Here is a 16,523-nt window from a genome sequence, read left to right on the forward strand (position 1 = left end):
CTCACTCCAGCCTCCACCCTCATTCCAGCTCCCACTCACTCCAGCCTCCACCCTCACTCCAGCCTCCACCCTCACTCCAGCTTCTACCCTCACTCCAGCCTCCACCCGCACTCCAGCTCCCATTAGGGAAGCTCTGCTTTTACCTATTGTGGTTTGTCAATGACGTTATGGTGGGGAGAGGAAGGAAATGCTGAAAACCATCCTTCCCCTCTCTGAGTGCTGCCACTGGTTCCTTTGCTTACTGATAGCCCAGCCAGACTGCAAGGACAGCACCGCAGGGGAATGCAAAAAATTAGCAGACCCGGAAAATCTGAGTTGAGATCTAAGTTTATCTAACTCTCTGTTAAGACTCTGAGTCTCCGAAACTCTTATTCCTTAGTTTCTTCATCTGTTAAATGGATCCAAAGCAACCTTTCCTCTGGCCCATACGGGGCTGCTTTGGGATGCGAAAGTGCTTCCAATTTGGTAAAGCCAACCCTTATGTGCTGAGACCCCCACTGCCTACTGTGCTGGGATCCTTGCTGTTCTGCTGAGAGTGGGGCCCAGATGTGTCTCAATTCATATGGGGTGTTTGTGAAGCTGTCTGAGATTTTAGTACTGTCCCAAGTGTGCATATCAACCAACCTACTTTTATCCCACAAGCTCCAAAGATTTCGTAGCATCTTATTTCATCCTGGAAGGTAGGAAGGCTAGATGTGCCTGGGGGGAGTTACAGGGGGCCCCTGGCTCATCAGCTCACCTGTGACACATTAGTTACTCCAGAAATGTAGATATTACCTGGGAGTAACAGTTTCTCTGCTTACTTCAACTCTCATGAGACACTTCCCTCAAACTCAACTGAACCAGTTCCTCAAAGTGCCAGCTACAGTCCTGAGCAGAAACTGTACACTAATTAGGTGATGTAGCAGTAATTGTAACTACCTAGGGGGAAACAAAACAAAACGAATTATAATACAAAGTGGAACATCTTTTCTTTTTTTTTTACTTGCAACAGGAAAAACCCTATGTGAGCCCCAGAGATGCTTTTTCATTTCATTTACCACATCCTGGGTTTATGCTCATCAATCTGTTAAATCAATAAGAACCAAAGAAGGAGCAAACAAAAATTTTGAGGCCAGAAGATTTCCTGATTGCCATGACAACACACAGGGGTACAGACTGTGGTTTCTCTTCCTGAAGACTCGCTCCCCAAAGATCATGTGGCCTTACAGAATTCTTATGCCACAGTTCTGGGTCACACACACTGTGTTGCCAGAAAGGCTGTCGGATCCAGGACCGGGAGTGGAGTTTCAAACAAGCTCTCCATAGCCTCTCCCTTCCCTAGTTCCATCGTCACACCTGAGGGCCTGTCTTCAAGCTCAAAAAATGACCCAAGAACTTTCTAGGCTATGCATTGGGCTGGGCATTTAGTGACCTTAGCTGAAGGGCCAGGGTAACAGCTGAGAGAACCTTCAGTATTCTTTTCCAATTAAGCGGCTGTGACAAGCCCCTATTGGTTCAGCGTTGGCTGCCATGACAGGGTCTGTACTCCATGGACAAAAGGCTGAGAGGTCAGGGGCTCCCGCCAGACGCCAAGAAGTTGGGGTACATTTCCTTTCTAAGTGCCAAGCAATGAATAGTTCGGTTGAAAGCAACCCAGGACACATTCTGGAGGAAGCTCTCTGGGTATGATTGTGCATGACTATTTTCTCTGCTCGTTAAATCCTCATCCGCCTCCAGGGCAATTCCAGGAGAGACTGAGTCACCCGAGACTCATGGTCTGCACTGGGCAGCCAAAGGCAATTCGGCCACCAAGTATGATTTTGGCCTCATTCAGAAAAGGATGCTGAACAATATGCCCTTTTACCAGGCACCCATCACATGGGCATCAGGAGATGGGGGCGAGTGATGTGGGGCAGAGGGAAGGCGACCGTCCTTCTAGACGGGCGGGCCTTGGGGGGAAGCAGGGGCTCTCATAATTAGAGAGACTCCCAGAGGGAAACTTCTGGGCTTCGAAGACTTCAAACAAATGAAAAGCAGACTTCTTCGTGTCCTGTTAAGATAGTGGGTTGTGGCTTTATTGAGAACAGCTTGCTCAGGCCTCTTCTGAAAGACAGTTTAGTAGCAGAAGCACTGGATTAAGAGTCAGGGATCTGTAATTGTGGACCCCTGAGATTCTGCTTTGTTCATAACTGGCTGGGGGCCACACTCAGTCATTCTCAATTTTTGTTTCCTCTGTTTCAGAAGAGGATTTGGTTAGAGGCTTTCCACTGTTCTTTAACCATGGACGATTGAATTAGCAAGAATGCTTTAAAAACAAACAAACAATGGCCTTTTCCCTCCCTACTTCTGATAAGAATAGGCTTAGTTAGGTTTATGAGTTGTGTAATCTATTTCGGACATGAGCTCAGCAAATTGGAGGGCAGAAATAGAATTCTGGCTTTTTAATGATAAACACTGAGAAAAATAAAAACCTTGGAGAGCTCACCAATGCTTCTGGTTGTCAACACCCAAGTGGTTGTGTGCATCCGACTCCCAAGATCTTCATCACTTTGGGTGCTCTCAAGTCCTGGTGCCACGCCCCAGCTAGATCAACCTGGAGTCTTAGCTTGGACTGTTAAGACCTTTGAGTTTGGCGTCATACATCAAAAAATGTCCTAAGAGTAGCCTGAGGCATGGTAACCTATTGCTGGGCCCAGGCTGAATCCTGGGGTCCTCTCCTCCTTAGCTCTGGCTGACCACAGCCACAGCATTCAGGCTGTGATGGGCAGGAGGCCTGAGGACTATAGTTAGGGCTGGGCTCTAAATTCCCAAGGGCATCATGAGACTTCAAAATCCCCCCAGAGAGTGTGTGGAAATTCCAACAGTGAAGTTTGTTCCTGTTGAAGCCCATGGGCAAAGTCCCTGCCTCTTTAAGCTTTGTGGTGCAAAATCGAAAGATCTCTGATCTTAAAATAATATTCAATAAACTCAAATTATTTTCTCTAGTGCTCTCTTTTAATGATTACCTCTCCACACTTTAAAAAATCACATGGCATGGGCAGTGCCTGTGGCTTAGTGAGTAGGGCGCCGGCCCCATATACCGAGGATTGTGGGTTCAAACCTGGCCCCGGCCAAACTGCAACAACAATAACAACAAAATAGCCAGGTGTTGTGGTGGGTGCCTGTAGTCCCAGCTACTCGGGAGGCCGAGGCAAGAGAATCACCTAAGCCCAAGAGCTGGAGGTTGCTGTGAGCTGTGTGACACCACGGCACTCTACCAAGGGCGACGAAGTGAGACTCTGTCTCTACAAAAAAAAAAAAAAAAAAAAAAAATCACATGGCATTTCCTGTGGTTTTATCATCTCTGTAAGGTACAGTTGGACATGGTAAAGTCATCAGCTTAACTGCCCAGTCTGATACCCGGGCCCGCCAGTGACTGTCTCAATTTCCTTAGCATCTCTCAATGAATCAGTTACCTCATGTGTAAAATGGGGATAACAGAAGTGCCTACCACCTAGGACTGTTGTGAGAATTCAATGAATTATTGGGTATACAACGTGAAGACCTTGAACCCAGAACAGGTGCTTAGTAAGTGCGTGCTGTTACCATCATAGCCTGAGATAGGTGAGCCATGGGAACTGGACCAGCAGGAGCTGGCCTCCTTCCCATCGCAAGATAAAGCACCTTCATCAGACACAACCTACTCTGGACCAAATCATCAGGAAGCAAATCTAATTCTGCCTCATTTGTTCTAGGGAGGTAACAGATAGGGACCAGGCCCATCTGGGCAGCTCATGTTAGAAAGCAAATTCATTCATTTTGGACCATCTGGAAAAGCCTGGTTCAGAGAACTGACAGTGCTCTCTCTGAGGGCAGCAGGCTGGTAGGTGTTCTTCTGGGGTCTCCAAGTGGGATGCACTGGGTTTGCTGTCCTCTCTCAGGACGTGTGGCCTCAGAAATGGCCTGTGATGAGACATGGACCCTGCTGAGATGAAGGCTTGAAAGTTCACTCAGACAAAGCCAGTTATAAAATCGAAAAGTTGTTCCCTGAAATATTCTGTGAACAGCAAATGTTCACAGAGGCAAAGTTTTAGGATAGAGTCATTTGAAGTGTCTGCTGGGGAATCCTCCACAAAGACCAGCTGGTAATTTTTTCAGATAGGGTGTGGGGAAGCCACCTGATAGGTAATCCTTTTGTACCCCATAAGTTGCTTGCCTGGGGACGGGCAGAAAGAGAGCATTCATTCATTCATTCATTCAACCTTTGCCTACCATGAGTGGCTATACTAGGTAGGAGGGATATAAGAAAGATGTAATTCTTATTGGCATGAAGCACACAGGGAAGTTCCAGAATTTCAGAATACCAGAATTTTTTTTTTTTTTTTTTTTTTTTTTGTCAGGCCCGGGCTGGATTCGAACCCACCAGCTCCTGTGTATGTGGCTGGTGCCCTAGCCGCTGAGCTACAGGCACTGGAGCCGAATCCCAGAATTTTTGATTGCAGGCCCCCTGTCCTGCCCACAGCCCTGTGGTAATGAGCCTCTAAAGGTCCAGCGGTGTTTCTCCCTCAGGGAGGCTCCTCTCAGGATCCCAAAGTGGCCTCAAACCGTCGATGTTTTCCGTTGAGCCCATTCTGTCTCTCCAGAGGGAGGGACTTGGGACTGTTTCCTCATTACATGATACGGGAGATTTATTAGAGACCAGAGGACTCAACGGAAAACATTCTTGACTCATTTCCAGTTGGAAGGGCTTGTACAATTGAGAGCCGTTTAATATTAGCCTCTTGAGTCAAAGTGAATCTGGAATCACAGAGGTCTCTGTTTCTCAGGGGAGACACACAGACATCTGAGCACTCCCCCCTCTCTATAGTGGTTGGCAGCTTGGTCAGCACCACCACCAGAGACCCTGACGCTCTGTCCGGCAGTGTCCTGTGGTCCCTGGCTACTCACACCTCACCTTTACCTTAATTCTCCTCAAACCTTGGGAATATTGGCAGCTGTGCATTTGGGAGGTTGAGAGGTCAGAAAAAGTGGCCAAAGCCCAGTGGTTAAGCCTGTGGGGTCCTGGTGCCAAGACTGGGTGGGTTTGAATCCTGGCTCTGCCATTACCACCTCTTTTCCTCTCTCCCTCTCTGTGCTTTAGTTTCTGTATCTGGAAAGTGGGGATAATAATATTACCCCTCCTAGGAGTGTTTTAAGGATAAAATGAGTTAATAATTCTAAAGTGTTTAAAAGAGTGCCTGTCATATGCATAATAAGTACACGGTGAGTATTAGCTGCTGTTGTTGCTGTTGGTATTTTTAATACCCTCAGGGGTAATAGTTTGGATTGCACACATGTTAAAGAAAGTGATGGAATGTCTTCATAAATTATCAAGGTTTGAATGATACACTGCCCTGAAGCTTTTGGCCCTTTTTAAGACAAGAGGGACCCACAGGAGGGACATTGTGAACACCCATAGGATAATTGACCCAAAATGAAGAATTTGGTGTGATCATTGCAATTCTTCACTAGCTAAATGCCATCATGGTTACGAGTTGGACTTTTTCATGAGATGAACATCAATGTACGCTGTGGAAGGTTTACTTTGTGTAGAACGTCTTCATTCATTCAGCAGCCCTCTGCAGATACTTATAATACACTGAGCCCTGTCTGAAGCTCCAGGAAGGCCGAAGGTTGAGTTTATCTGTTTCATTCTATCTTGGCTGACCACCTGCACATACTTGCATAAAAACCACATACTCACTTGCGTACGCACATGTAGACACACTCACACAATGCACACGTGTGTTGGCAATAAAGTTATTTCAGCTGGTGCATGGGAAACTCAAGGGATTTTACTCAAAAGTCTCAGCCTGAATTGGTTCCCCTTACATTTGCATATTCCATCTTCCAGGTGGCCGGCTATTATAGAATTGATTTTAATAAGAAAGAAACTGCTATTTAGCTCCCAACCACTGTCCATACCTCAGACTTTATTTTTAACCTGAGTGACGGCAAGCACCTGGGTCGAGGCAGGCCAGTAGCTTGCCACTCGTGGCATCCGGCAGCTTCTGGCAGTGTCACCTCCAAGTTAGCTGATTGGGATGCTTTGTTTTTCTTTTATACACTGGACAAGGAGAGGCTCCGGAAGGGCTGTCATGCAGAGTGACAGTTTCCCTTTGTAAGTCTGGCCAACTGAGGCCAAACCTGAAATGTCAGTAAAAACAAACAGTATTGCAAAGGCCTTGAACATTTCCCCCTGTGTGTTCTTGGGGCCTTGTCAGCCAAGTGTGGCGTGTCTTAGGAGGATGCCATTAGACCAGAAAAGGAACTGACTGCGCAGAAGCAGGTCTCCCCCATTTCACTTACTTCTAATGTTTTGGGTTGTTTTCTAAGCACTCACCTGCTGATGATGCAAACAAGAGATAAAAGAAATTGATACTGGGGGCGGTGCCTGTGGCTCAAAGGAGTAGGGCGCTGGCCCCATATACTGGAGGTGATGGGTTCAAACCCAGCCCCGGCCAAAAAAATAAAATAAAAATAAAAATAAAAAATTGATATTGGCTTCTGCTTTTTTCAAACTCTAGTTGTTTATTTCTTGTGGTTATTTTTAGATAACGTAGGGTTTTTAACAGTTCTCTTATCTCGTTTGGCAGTCATCGCACACTGTTTTCTAGTGGTTGGAACCTGTTTCCTGCTCAGGAAGGAGAAGGCAATTGTCACCCATACAGTTCAGTAATAATGACGCTGTCTTTGTCATTATCTAACAGTCATTTAGCTGTCCCTCTCTTCTTTTGTCAGTTGCATAGCAGAGTTGGTGTCAAACAGGTGGCTTTCCAGCTCTGCTGAAGAGCTAGGTGACTTAGGGAAGCTGTTTAATTTTCCTGACCTTCAATTTCTTCACCCATAACTAAGACATAATGTACATAAAACTCACCTCTCAGGGTTCCAGTGCAGGTGATGCAACACAGAACCTCAGAGGGGCTGGGTACCCGGGACACGGCAGTACAGGTCTCTCTTACTTCTGAAAGCTCAGGGACATAGAATAAAGCAACTGGGATCCAAGAAGGAGACCGTAGGCTCCGATAGAAATACTCACTTCCTTGGGCACCTCACCTCCCTGAGCCTCAGTTCTCTCAGTGGCAAATAAGTAGTCTTCTCAGACCTATGCAAGGAAGAGATGGAGTCTTAACTAACACAGTGGTGCCTGGGCTGGCGCCTGGGCCACTGTCTAGAGACAATATCAGCCTGTCTCCCTGGAGAGAGACTGTCACCAAGACCCAAGGAAGGGCTTCCCCAGGACAGTCCCAGTGACTTAACCTTTCCATATGGAGTTCACTCAAGAGCAAACAGGATAATAGAGTTCCAGGAGAATAATGAATTTTCAATTAAGGTCTTTGAAGTCTCTTGAGATCGTTACACAGGATCGAGCAGAACACGATGATTTCTAGCTTCCCACTGAGATTTCAGATTACTATCTGTAAAGCTCACAACAGACCGTGTATGATTCCTCACGCAGTTGATAGCAGCTGGTTTCAGTTTCAATGCCATTAACTCTGAGGAGAAATGGCTGGTCTTGGAGCTTGTCAATGGATTAAAAGTGTGTTTTTGAGGAAATGTCAATGAGTCATTTGTTTGTTCAGTAAATACTTGTTGAGCCCTTACTCTCTGTTGGGCACTGTTGCCATGTTGGAGATTTTATTACAAGGAGACACAGACAGTAACCACATGCACAAATAGATGAGTATGTTGTTGTGAAGACACAACAACCAAATGAGGAGAGGGAGAAATGGTGGTTGGGGAAGGGTGTTCAGGGAAGGACTCTAAGGTTAGGGGATGTGGAGTTGAAATTCTGAATGACAAAAATGAACCACCATTGCTAGGATATGGAAGAAGCCCAAATGTCCATCGACCCACGAATGGATCAATAAATTGTGGTATATGTACACCATGGAATACTATGCAGCCCTAAAAAAAGATGGAGACTTTACCTCCTTCATGTTTATATGGATGGAACTGGAAAATGTTCTTCTTAGCAAAATATCTCAAGAATGGAAGAAAAAGTATCCAATGTACACAGCCCTACTTTGAAACTAATTCATAGCTTTTATAGGAATGTCATAACCTAATTATAGCCTTAGAATATGGGAAGGGGGTGGGAGGGAGACTTGAGGGGGTGGATGGGGGGAGGGAGGGTGATTGATGGGGTCACCTCTATGGTTTATCTTACAGGGGTACAAGTGAATCTTTCTAAAAGCAGAGTATGAACGTCTTAACTCAATAACTAAGAAAACAAATGAAGGTTATGTTAACCAGTTTGATGAGAGTATTTCAAAATGTATATGAAAACAGCACACTGTACCCATGATTGCATTAATGTACACAGTTATGCTATAAGAAATAAAAATAAAAAATAAAAAAAAATGAACCACCCAGGCGACAGAGGGGAAGGCAGACATGGATGTTCTAAGGTGGGAAAGAGCTCAGAGTGTCGGAGGGAATTGAAAGGAAAGCTTTGTGCTCAGAGGCTACCTTGACATTGGAGAGGGACACAGGAGCCAGATCATGTTGGCCTTGGCTGTGATAAGGAAATTTATTCCAAGAGCAACCAGAAGCTATCAGAGGTTATAAGCCAGGGAGCAATACCACTTGATTGTCAAAACTGCTCAGAATACAAGATTAAGTACAAAAAAGACTCCTAACACCAGAACTATATACTCAGTATTATTTCAACTATGCAAACATGTATGTGTGCCATATACATGTGTGTGGGAGCCCGTATGTATTCAGTAAAAAGACTGGAAGAAGATACAAAGTGTTTGCTACGGTTTTCTTAGCGGTGAACTTCTTTTCTTTCTCTACTTTCCTGAACGTATGTTTTCCACGAGCTTGTAGTACTTTAATAGTCAGAAATAAATCATACGCTTTTGAAACCTTTGTTACAGCGAGACCAGTGGTGAGAATGTAAGAGCGATGCTCCTTTAACTGGCTTATCTCTGACCCGAGCTTAACCTAACGGCGCATTGCAATGCTGGAGCGAATTTTGAAGGTTTTGGCCAGTAGCGAAGTGTATTTGGCTTTTTAAGGAGTCTATCCTAAAATGAACTTCTTGTTCTTCCCAAATGATTTATGCAAAAGAATCTAACATTTCTGTTTCATCCCACAGATTTAAATATAACCTGCCGCTACTCAGGTGTATTTCATGTGGAGAAAAATGGCCGCTACAGCATCTCTCGGACAGAGGCAGCTGACCTCTGCAAGGCTTTCAACAGCACCCTGCCCACCTTGGAGCAGATGGAGAATGCTCGGGAAATTGGCTTTGAGACCTGCAGGTAAGGGACCAGCACCCAGGCACTAGCCAGAGCTGGTGGCCCAGCCCGGCCCGAGGGGGGCAGGGAAGGGGAGGTTGGAGCCCGAAGGCTCCTCCCTTACAGCTGAATGAATAATTGACAAAAGAGTTGACCCCACCTACTAATTTGGCCAAGTCAGTCTGGAACCTGTAGAACAACCAGGACTTAAAGTCGGCTGAAGACACCTTTATGAGTCATTCATGGCAGAGGGGAGCCCAGAGGAAGCCATTAAAGGTCATATTGGTTGGAATCTCCCGGCCTAACATGCTTCTTCCGCAGCGCTGGCTTGGCTTTGAAGAAGCTGCAGTATCATTGTTGGAATCACAAGAAAATGCAAAGCAAATAACAGTGTTTAAAATAAATATGTGGCTGGGAGAGTCTTGGCCCGGCAAGACCTGGCTCCAGGAAGATTTTGCAAACAACAGTCTCTCTCTCTCTCTCTTTTTTGTTTGTTTCTCTTCTCTGCTGCTCTGATTTGAGAAAGTAAAAAAGGCATGAAAGCTATTAAGAAATATTATATTAAGATACACTATTATTAGGAAGCCTGTGAGGTTCTCAGTGCTCTCTCGGTAGAACCTTCCTCATCGAATCTTTTGGCTCCAGGGAAATCCTAACAGGCAGAGGCCTTCCTTTTGGAATTTGCAGTGGCCCAGTGATGAGGGCCCAGTGGGGCAGGAGGAGCACAAGCCGTGGGGTCCACCACCCTGAAGTGTTTGGGTGTGGTTTGTTTTTAGGAGAAGAGGTCTGGTCATCTCTACCCCAGGCTGTGCTTCTGCAGCGTCTGTAGGTGACATGGTTCCCCTTTCTCTGCAGTGCACACAGATAGCCTTTGCTAAGTCAAGCTGCAGAACTCTTTTTTTTTTTTTTTTATTGAATGGTAACTGTGTACATTGATGCACTTTGGGGGTACATAGCTGGAAAGCATGAACTATAAGTTAAATGCGTCTGTCCCCCATCCTTGGTCACAGAGTCACGTACCCACATGAGCAATGGCTAAGCCCTCTTTTGCTGAACGGGAAAAGGAATCTTTCATCTTAAACTGCACTGCCTCATGTGGTAGTCACTAGCCACATGTGGAGACTTATACTTAACATTAATTAAAATTATTACAACGAAAACTTTCCTTCTTCCCTAGCAGCAGCCACATTTCAATGAGCTACCAGCAGCCAGTGGCTACTGTATGAGTGCCCCAGACTATGGAACATTCCTGTCATCCTAAAAAAACTCTACTGATCAGTCCTGCCCTAAAACAAAGAGCCGATGGACACAGAGAGAGGGAGAAAACTCTGCAAGCTCCTGCACCTGCGCTGGAGGCTGCAGTGAACAGAGGCCGATTAGCAAGCCATTTATTCTGCTCCCAAGGCTAATTGTTTAACGGTGGCCCGGACTAGGCCACTGGCCTAAGAAAGGAGATTTAGTAAGCTGAATTTTGATTGCGAAATGTAGACAAGGCGTATTTGCGCAATACAGAGATGTTCTCATATGCTGAGAACCCACGGAGTTCTTACTGCTGCTACGAGCCAGTCAGTCGTGAGGCTCTTACAAGAGGCCTTCTTCCCCCCCCCCCCCCCCCCCCCCCCCCGTTAATCCTCTGACCTTGCTGTGAGTCGATATCATCAGCCCACTTCACGGATGAAGCAATGGAGGCTTAGAGAAGTTCTGCATCTTGCCCTGGGCCACACGCGAGGCAGGGTTCTGGTCTTGCTTAGTCTGAGTCCGGGACAAGGTTTTCATGACCAAGTCCTCCCAAGCAAAGCGCCTGGAGGCAAAAAAGGCGGGAAGAATGCTTCCCGGATTTGCTGGACGTTTCTTTCCCCTTTGGGAACAGTAACTTACTCCAGCTGCACATACATCAAGTCTAAGTTTTAATATCCCCAACTCACAAGTCACACAACGCAACACTGGCCGGCAACATGAGATGGCAAGAACTCAGTGATGACTTACAGAAAGAGGGCGTTAGATTCTAGAATGTTGGTGATACGCGGACCTGTTGACTTGACTTGGCAGGAGTGGGGTGGGGAGGAGGCCCACTGAGGAGCGTTACGTATAAAGTGAAAAGGAAAAGCCGTGCTGAAGATATCCGCCATTTCACTCCGAACTGGTATTAAGTGTTGCAAAACTCATTTTCATAACTTTCCTGGGTAGCGATGAATCAGAGATGTGCCACAGGACCGATGGCAGAGTCTCACAGGCTGGGAGAAAACCTCAGCAGCTACTCTCTCAGTCTGCCCCACCCTGATCAGTAGCAACCTTCAGATACATGAAAACTTATTAATATTTAATTGGGTCCCCTCCCCCCTCCAAGCTAAGGAGACCTTGGGGAAACCAGTCTGTCCGTTCAGAGGAGGAATTAGTCATTCAAGCTGCAATTGCAACACAGACATAATGATTTCTGTGTGCTGAGAAACTTCAGACTTGCAGACGTTTCTGCGGGTCTCTGTACTCTTGCCCCTGGCAGGAAAATGGAAAAAAAAAAAATCCACGCCGTGTATTTTAGCCAGCTTTGCATTTTCAAAAACCTGCTGGGTTTAGCTTCTTCCTGTCTATCTGCCCTGTCCATCACCATATTTTCTTAGCCCACATCTCTCTCCTTCTCTCTTTTTTTTATTTCAGGCATTTTCTATTCAAAATTACAAAAAAATTATGTAATAATTGAGTTTTGGGTCACCAGGATACTGCTCAGAGAGGCAGCATTCTGGATGTTGTGTCTGAAAAGGTCCCCGGCTGTAACAATGTCCTAGAAACACCTTGGTGGGGGTGAGGGTAAGAGGAGCTAAACATTTCTCTAGCTGTGCTGCTTCTAGAAAGTTCCTGAGCTTAGTGAGCCATGGCTATCTGCTTACTTAATTGCTGTTACTCCCATTGTAATGACAGTTAATTTATTTCTGCTGGCAGTAGGAGTATGCCTGGGAAGCTCAGGACACAGACTGTGCTGTGTACTTGGCCTGTGAATAAGGCTTTGTGTTCAGAATCATGAGTATGGACAGAGGAACTCGTAGGAAAGGTGAAGCCAGGAAGAAAGAGTTGGAGGGTAGGAAGTGGGGCTGGTCTGAAATTCATGCACTGAGATGAAGACCCCTTCTTCTGATCTATGGGAGCCAACCATTATATGTATTTTCTGGAAACCATGAAAATAACCGAAAGCCAGCATGAATCTGCCATCTTGACTTCTCCCTTCTGGGACCCAGGCTTCCTTCTGCTTGTTCAAACCCACTCAATGCTGTTGACCCCAAATTTTATTTGGTCCTAGTTTTTCTTTCACGAATCTTTTTCTTTAAAAGAAGCTTTCCGTAGGTCTCTAAATAAAATCCCTTTGTCTCTATTAACCTTGCTGATCTCTTTCACTCTTGGCATGTGCTGTTATTCTTGGATGTCACATAACTCAGTTGTTGTAACCTCTACCATCCCTGGGGGTGAGTTGAATGGAGCCTTGCACCGAGTTAAAGGTCTCTTGATGGGGTGTTATGAAATTCCTGTCTTAGCCCCGCAGGTTGATGGCCTCTTGTTTGTCTTTCACAGGTATGGGTTTATAGAAGGGCTCGTGGTGATCCCCCGGATCCACCCCAACTCCATCTGTGCAGCAAACAACACAGGGGTGTACGTCGTCCCCTCCTCTGAAAACTCCCAGTATGACACGTACTGCTTCAATGCTTCAGGTTGGTTCTCGGGGTGTTTTGGTGCGGCAGTTGTCCTTCTTATCTCGGCTTCAGTGGGGATTCACACAGCTTCCATTCATGGAACAAACACTCCCTACATGCCCGCGCAGAGGAGACAAGAGTCCTAGCTCTATAGAGAATGTGTGCAAAGCAGGAAAGATGAACAGTAAACAAATATTAAATACCTTACGTGAAGAAGAGAGTGATGTATGTGCCATAAAAAAGGAAGGGGCTAAAGGGTGCTAAGGTTTGTTTGTTTGTTTTGTTTTATTTTTTGGAAAAGATACTCAGAGAAAGTGCCTCTTGGCCTGTTCTGAGAACATCAAGGAGGCCACAGTGGCTAAATCTGGTGATCAGAGGAATGAATGCCCAGGAATAAAGTCAGGGAAGTAAGTGGGAGCCAGAGCACACAGGGTGATTCATTCTCAGCCTGATGGGAAGTCATTGCAGGTTTTGAAAGGAGGAGTGACATCAATCTAATGATAGCTTTGAGGTGCAAGCCAAATGTCTTAGCTGAGAGGTATTTATTATGTATGACAGTCAGAGAAAAGGCTGGGAAGGATATACGGTAGGCCTCTGACCCTCCTGAATGTCCTTTACCCAACGGTTGAGGCAACCAGAGAATAAGGAAGCTCAGTTAGGAGGTAGGTTCTGGGCTGCTGGCCAGCTCCATTCCGGTCTATTGGACTTTCTTCCAACCCCTAGCCTAGAAACTCATGCTTACATGTCTAATTCGAGCCCCAGAAAAATTAAAGAATTCTATGCATCATGAATTTTCAGTCTTTTGAAAAGGATCAAACCCGTAAGTGTCACATTTTTGGATCCTAGCAATCAAACATCTTACTTCTTAAACTGGGCCTTCTGTTCCGCCCCAAAACTTGAAGTACTGTGAAGGGAAAGAGGAAGCCTGGAGGTAAACTTGGTTCATCTTCTGGAGTCTCAATTTTCCTTAGAGATGGGAAGGGGATATTAATTTAGCTAGAACGTGACTTAAGACATTATGTGCATGAGACACACACAGACATGTATGGTAGCCGAGTAGGAAATCTACATGGATTTTGAAACTAAAGAAGGGACAGACATCAAATTAATTGTGAGATCTCCCACCTGCCAATGAAAAATAGATATGAAAAAATAAAAGAACAAATTAAATGTCAACTTACATCAGTGGCTGTAGACTAGGCCACCTACCCATTGTTGCACGAGCGGAGGGGATCAGCCTGGGAATGTAGAGAGGAGATTTCAGGTTTAGAAGAAAGTATCAGGCCTGGCTAGTTGAAATGGAGTGTGGGAAGCCAATACATTCTAGCAAGTATTCTCAGGACTCTAAACCTGTGGAGGGACACACAAAACAGGAGGAGAAAATTGGACAGTGTTGGCTCCTCCCTGTTATATGAGTTAAAAACACAGATAAAGTTTGGCCTGAAGGAGAAAAGTCCAGCTGATGTTAGAGAGTATAGGGGCAATACATACCCAGTTCTCAGACATGTACCCAGATGCCCATTCTAATGACGTTAAATGGAAAATATCACAAGGAATAAATAGGAAATAGGCACAGAGCAACGTGTGGCCCAGCTAGCTCCATCTCAGTGCAAGAGGTTGAAGGAACATTTGGGGAAGAGTGTGTGCTTTAGATGAAGGGGTGGTGCAGGGTGAAAAGGACCCACGTGAGACTGTGCACTCCTGCGAGGCTCTGGGCTCTGCTTCTTGCATCTCCCATTGGATCTTGTTGAGTGAATGTTTGCAGTAAGTCACATAGTTGCATACCCACATTGTCCTGCCTGTTTTACAAGTTGGTAGCACTTGCCAGAAAGAGCCTTCGCTCAAAAATGTGTTCACATTGTTTTTTTGGCCTGGGAAATAAAGCCATCTAGGGAGGCTGCTACTGAGAATTTCCTCCCTGCTCTTAATTTCACCCCTCCCCCAAATTGGGCTCATCCCCACAGGAAGAATCAATAGCATCGATTAACGTTTCGCTCCTTGGAGGATTAGTTCAGTTGAAAAGTTTGAGAAGTACTGGAGATAGATGGCATGCCCTGATGGCCACGTTAAAGAGGGAAGCTAGAAGTAATGTTTTCCCTTTTCTCTAGTTTCCAAATTGACTCAGTCCCAGTAGGCTGCTTTTTTACAAGTTTTCCTTTAAGTGTAAAGAGAATATTTATTGGTCAATTCTATGTGCTCAGCACAAAGAAAGAAAGAATCAGAGGCTGTAATTCTTAAAGAAAGTAACAATCCCTTTGATTCAAGGTTAGATTTAAAAAAAAAAGAAGAAGAAGAAATTAATAGCTTCTGGAAGCAATGAGACCAAAAACAAAGAAACTGGAGAAGAAGATGAATGTGTCTAAGAATAAATGCATTCTAAATGTCTTGGATGAGAGTCAGATGATAGGGGTGTTGAGCGAGCTAAAGATCTCGATAACCTTCTGCTCCATGCAAAGAATCTGTCTGGAAAGATCCCTAAATCTCACGTAGCCTGAGAATTAGTAGAAGATGGACATGTCCTCGTACTGTGACCGCCCCCCCCATAACCTGGCTAGAGGGACAAAACCCAGCTCAATCTTAGCAAATTAATTTCTGTAGGCTTAAAAGTTTAGCAGTGTTTTTGGAAACCATGACCCGGCAGCTTAAAATGAAAATAAGGCAGACCCTGAGAAGATTTGGGGTCTCACCTCTCAGTAACTAGGGTCCAACATGAGCCCAGGGGCTCTGTATGAATCACCCAGAGAGCTGATTTGAATTTATTCATTTATTAAGCTTGCTGTCAGTAACGTGCTTCATTTTCTTTTGACGGTGGAATTATGAGGAAGATTTTACATTCATTTATTTATCCACTCACTTGTTCAACAACTATTAGAAAATATTTCTGGGAGAACTAGAATGTGTCAAGCCTTAAGGAAGGTGCTTCTCTAGCACCCCATGATTAGTGGTTAGACTGAGTAATTAATGTTCCTCTTGGTTATTTTGGTGTGCTAGAGCCAAGGTTTCTGAGAATTCCCACCATAGAGACTTTCTAAAAAATCCTTTGGTTCATGGATACATCACGAGGTCTAACTTTCCAAGCAGTACGGTGCTCATTATGCAGAATGAAAGGCTGTCTAACGAGGCCCTGGGATCACTCTCGAGAGCGTGAGCACGTTAGTTGCACATTTGGGTCACCATCCATCTTGGAGCCCTTGCCAGCTCTGATGTTCTTTGTATGAGTCAAGGTGAACTGGAGCATGAAGGGGGTCCATTTGAACGAATGCCCTCATCATTTATGAAACTGTCTTCCTGCTTCTGGCATCGTGCCCCATTCCTTTACAACTTCCTAGAAATTCCCAGTGTACTGTTACCTGCAGTTGTGTTTGAATATGGGAGAGATTGTTCCGTCCCTGGCATCAAGAAGCCTTGATCCAAGGCCTGTTTCTTAGTATGTGCTGCGGTGAACCTCAGAAGTGTCTCCTAGTTTAGGCTGGTCTCTGGTGGCATTTCTAAGACAAATAGGTAGATACTCCCTCATAACTCTCAGGTTGGCTGTACCTTTCTTTCCTTTTCCCCTCCCCTCCCCTCTCCCCCCTCCCCTCCCCTCCCCTCCCCT

General features: G+C 45.3%; 1 protein-coding gene across 3 annotated transcripts in view; it reads left to right on the plus strand.

Moving 5' to 3' along the window:
• CD44 (CD44 molecule (Indian blood group)) overlaps positions 1–16,523 on the plus strand; it is an 85,647-nt gene that overhangs the window by 25,857 nt on the left and 43,267 nt on the right. For 2 of the 3 annotated variants that reach the window (XM_012803646.2, XM_023509242.1), the window contains exons 2-3: positions 9,107–9,272; positions 12,810–12,946. In XM_012803646.2, the coding sequence (XP_012659100.1) occupies positions 9,107–9,272; positions 12,810–12,946 (303 nt within the window). The remainder of the gene's footprint in view (positions 1–9,106; positions 9,273–12,809; positions 12,947–16,523) is intronic. The other variant, XM_023509248.1, reaches the window with a different exon arrangement.

Source organism: Otolemur garnettii, unplaced genomic scaffold (genome assembly GCF_000181295.1).
Source record: "Otolemur garnettii isolate 467f Iridium unplaced genomic scaffold, OtoGar3 scaffold00001, whole genome shotgun sequence".
Lineage (NCBI taxonomy): Eukaryota > Metazoa > Chordata > Mammalia > Primates > Galagidae > Otolemur > Otolemur garnettii.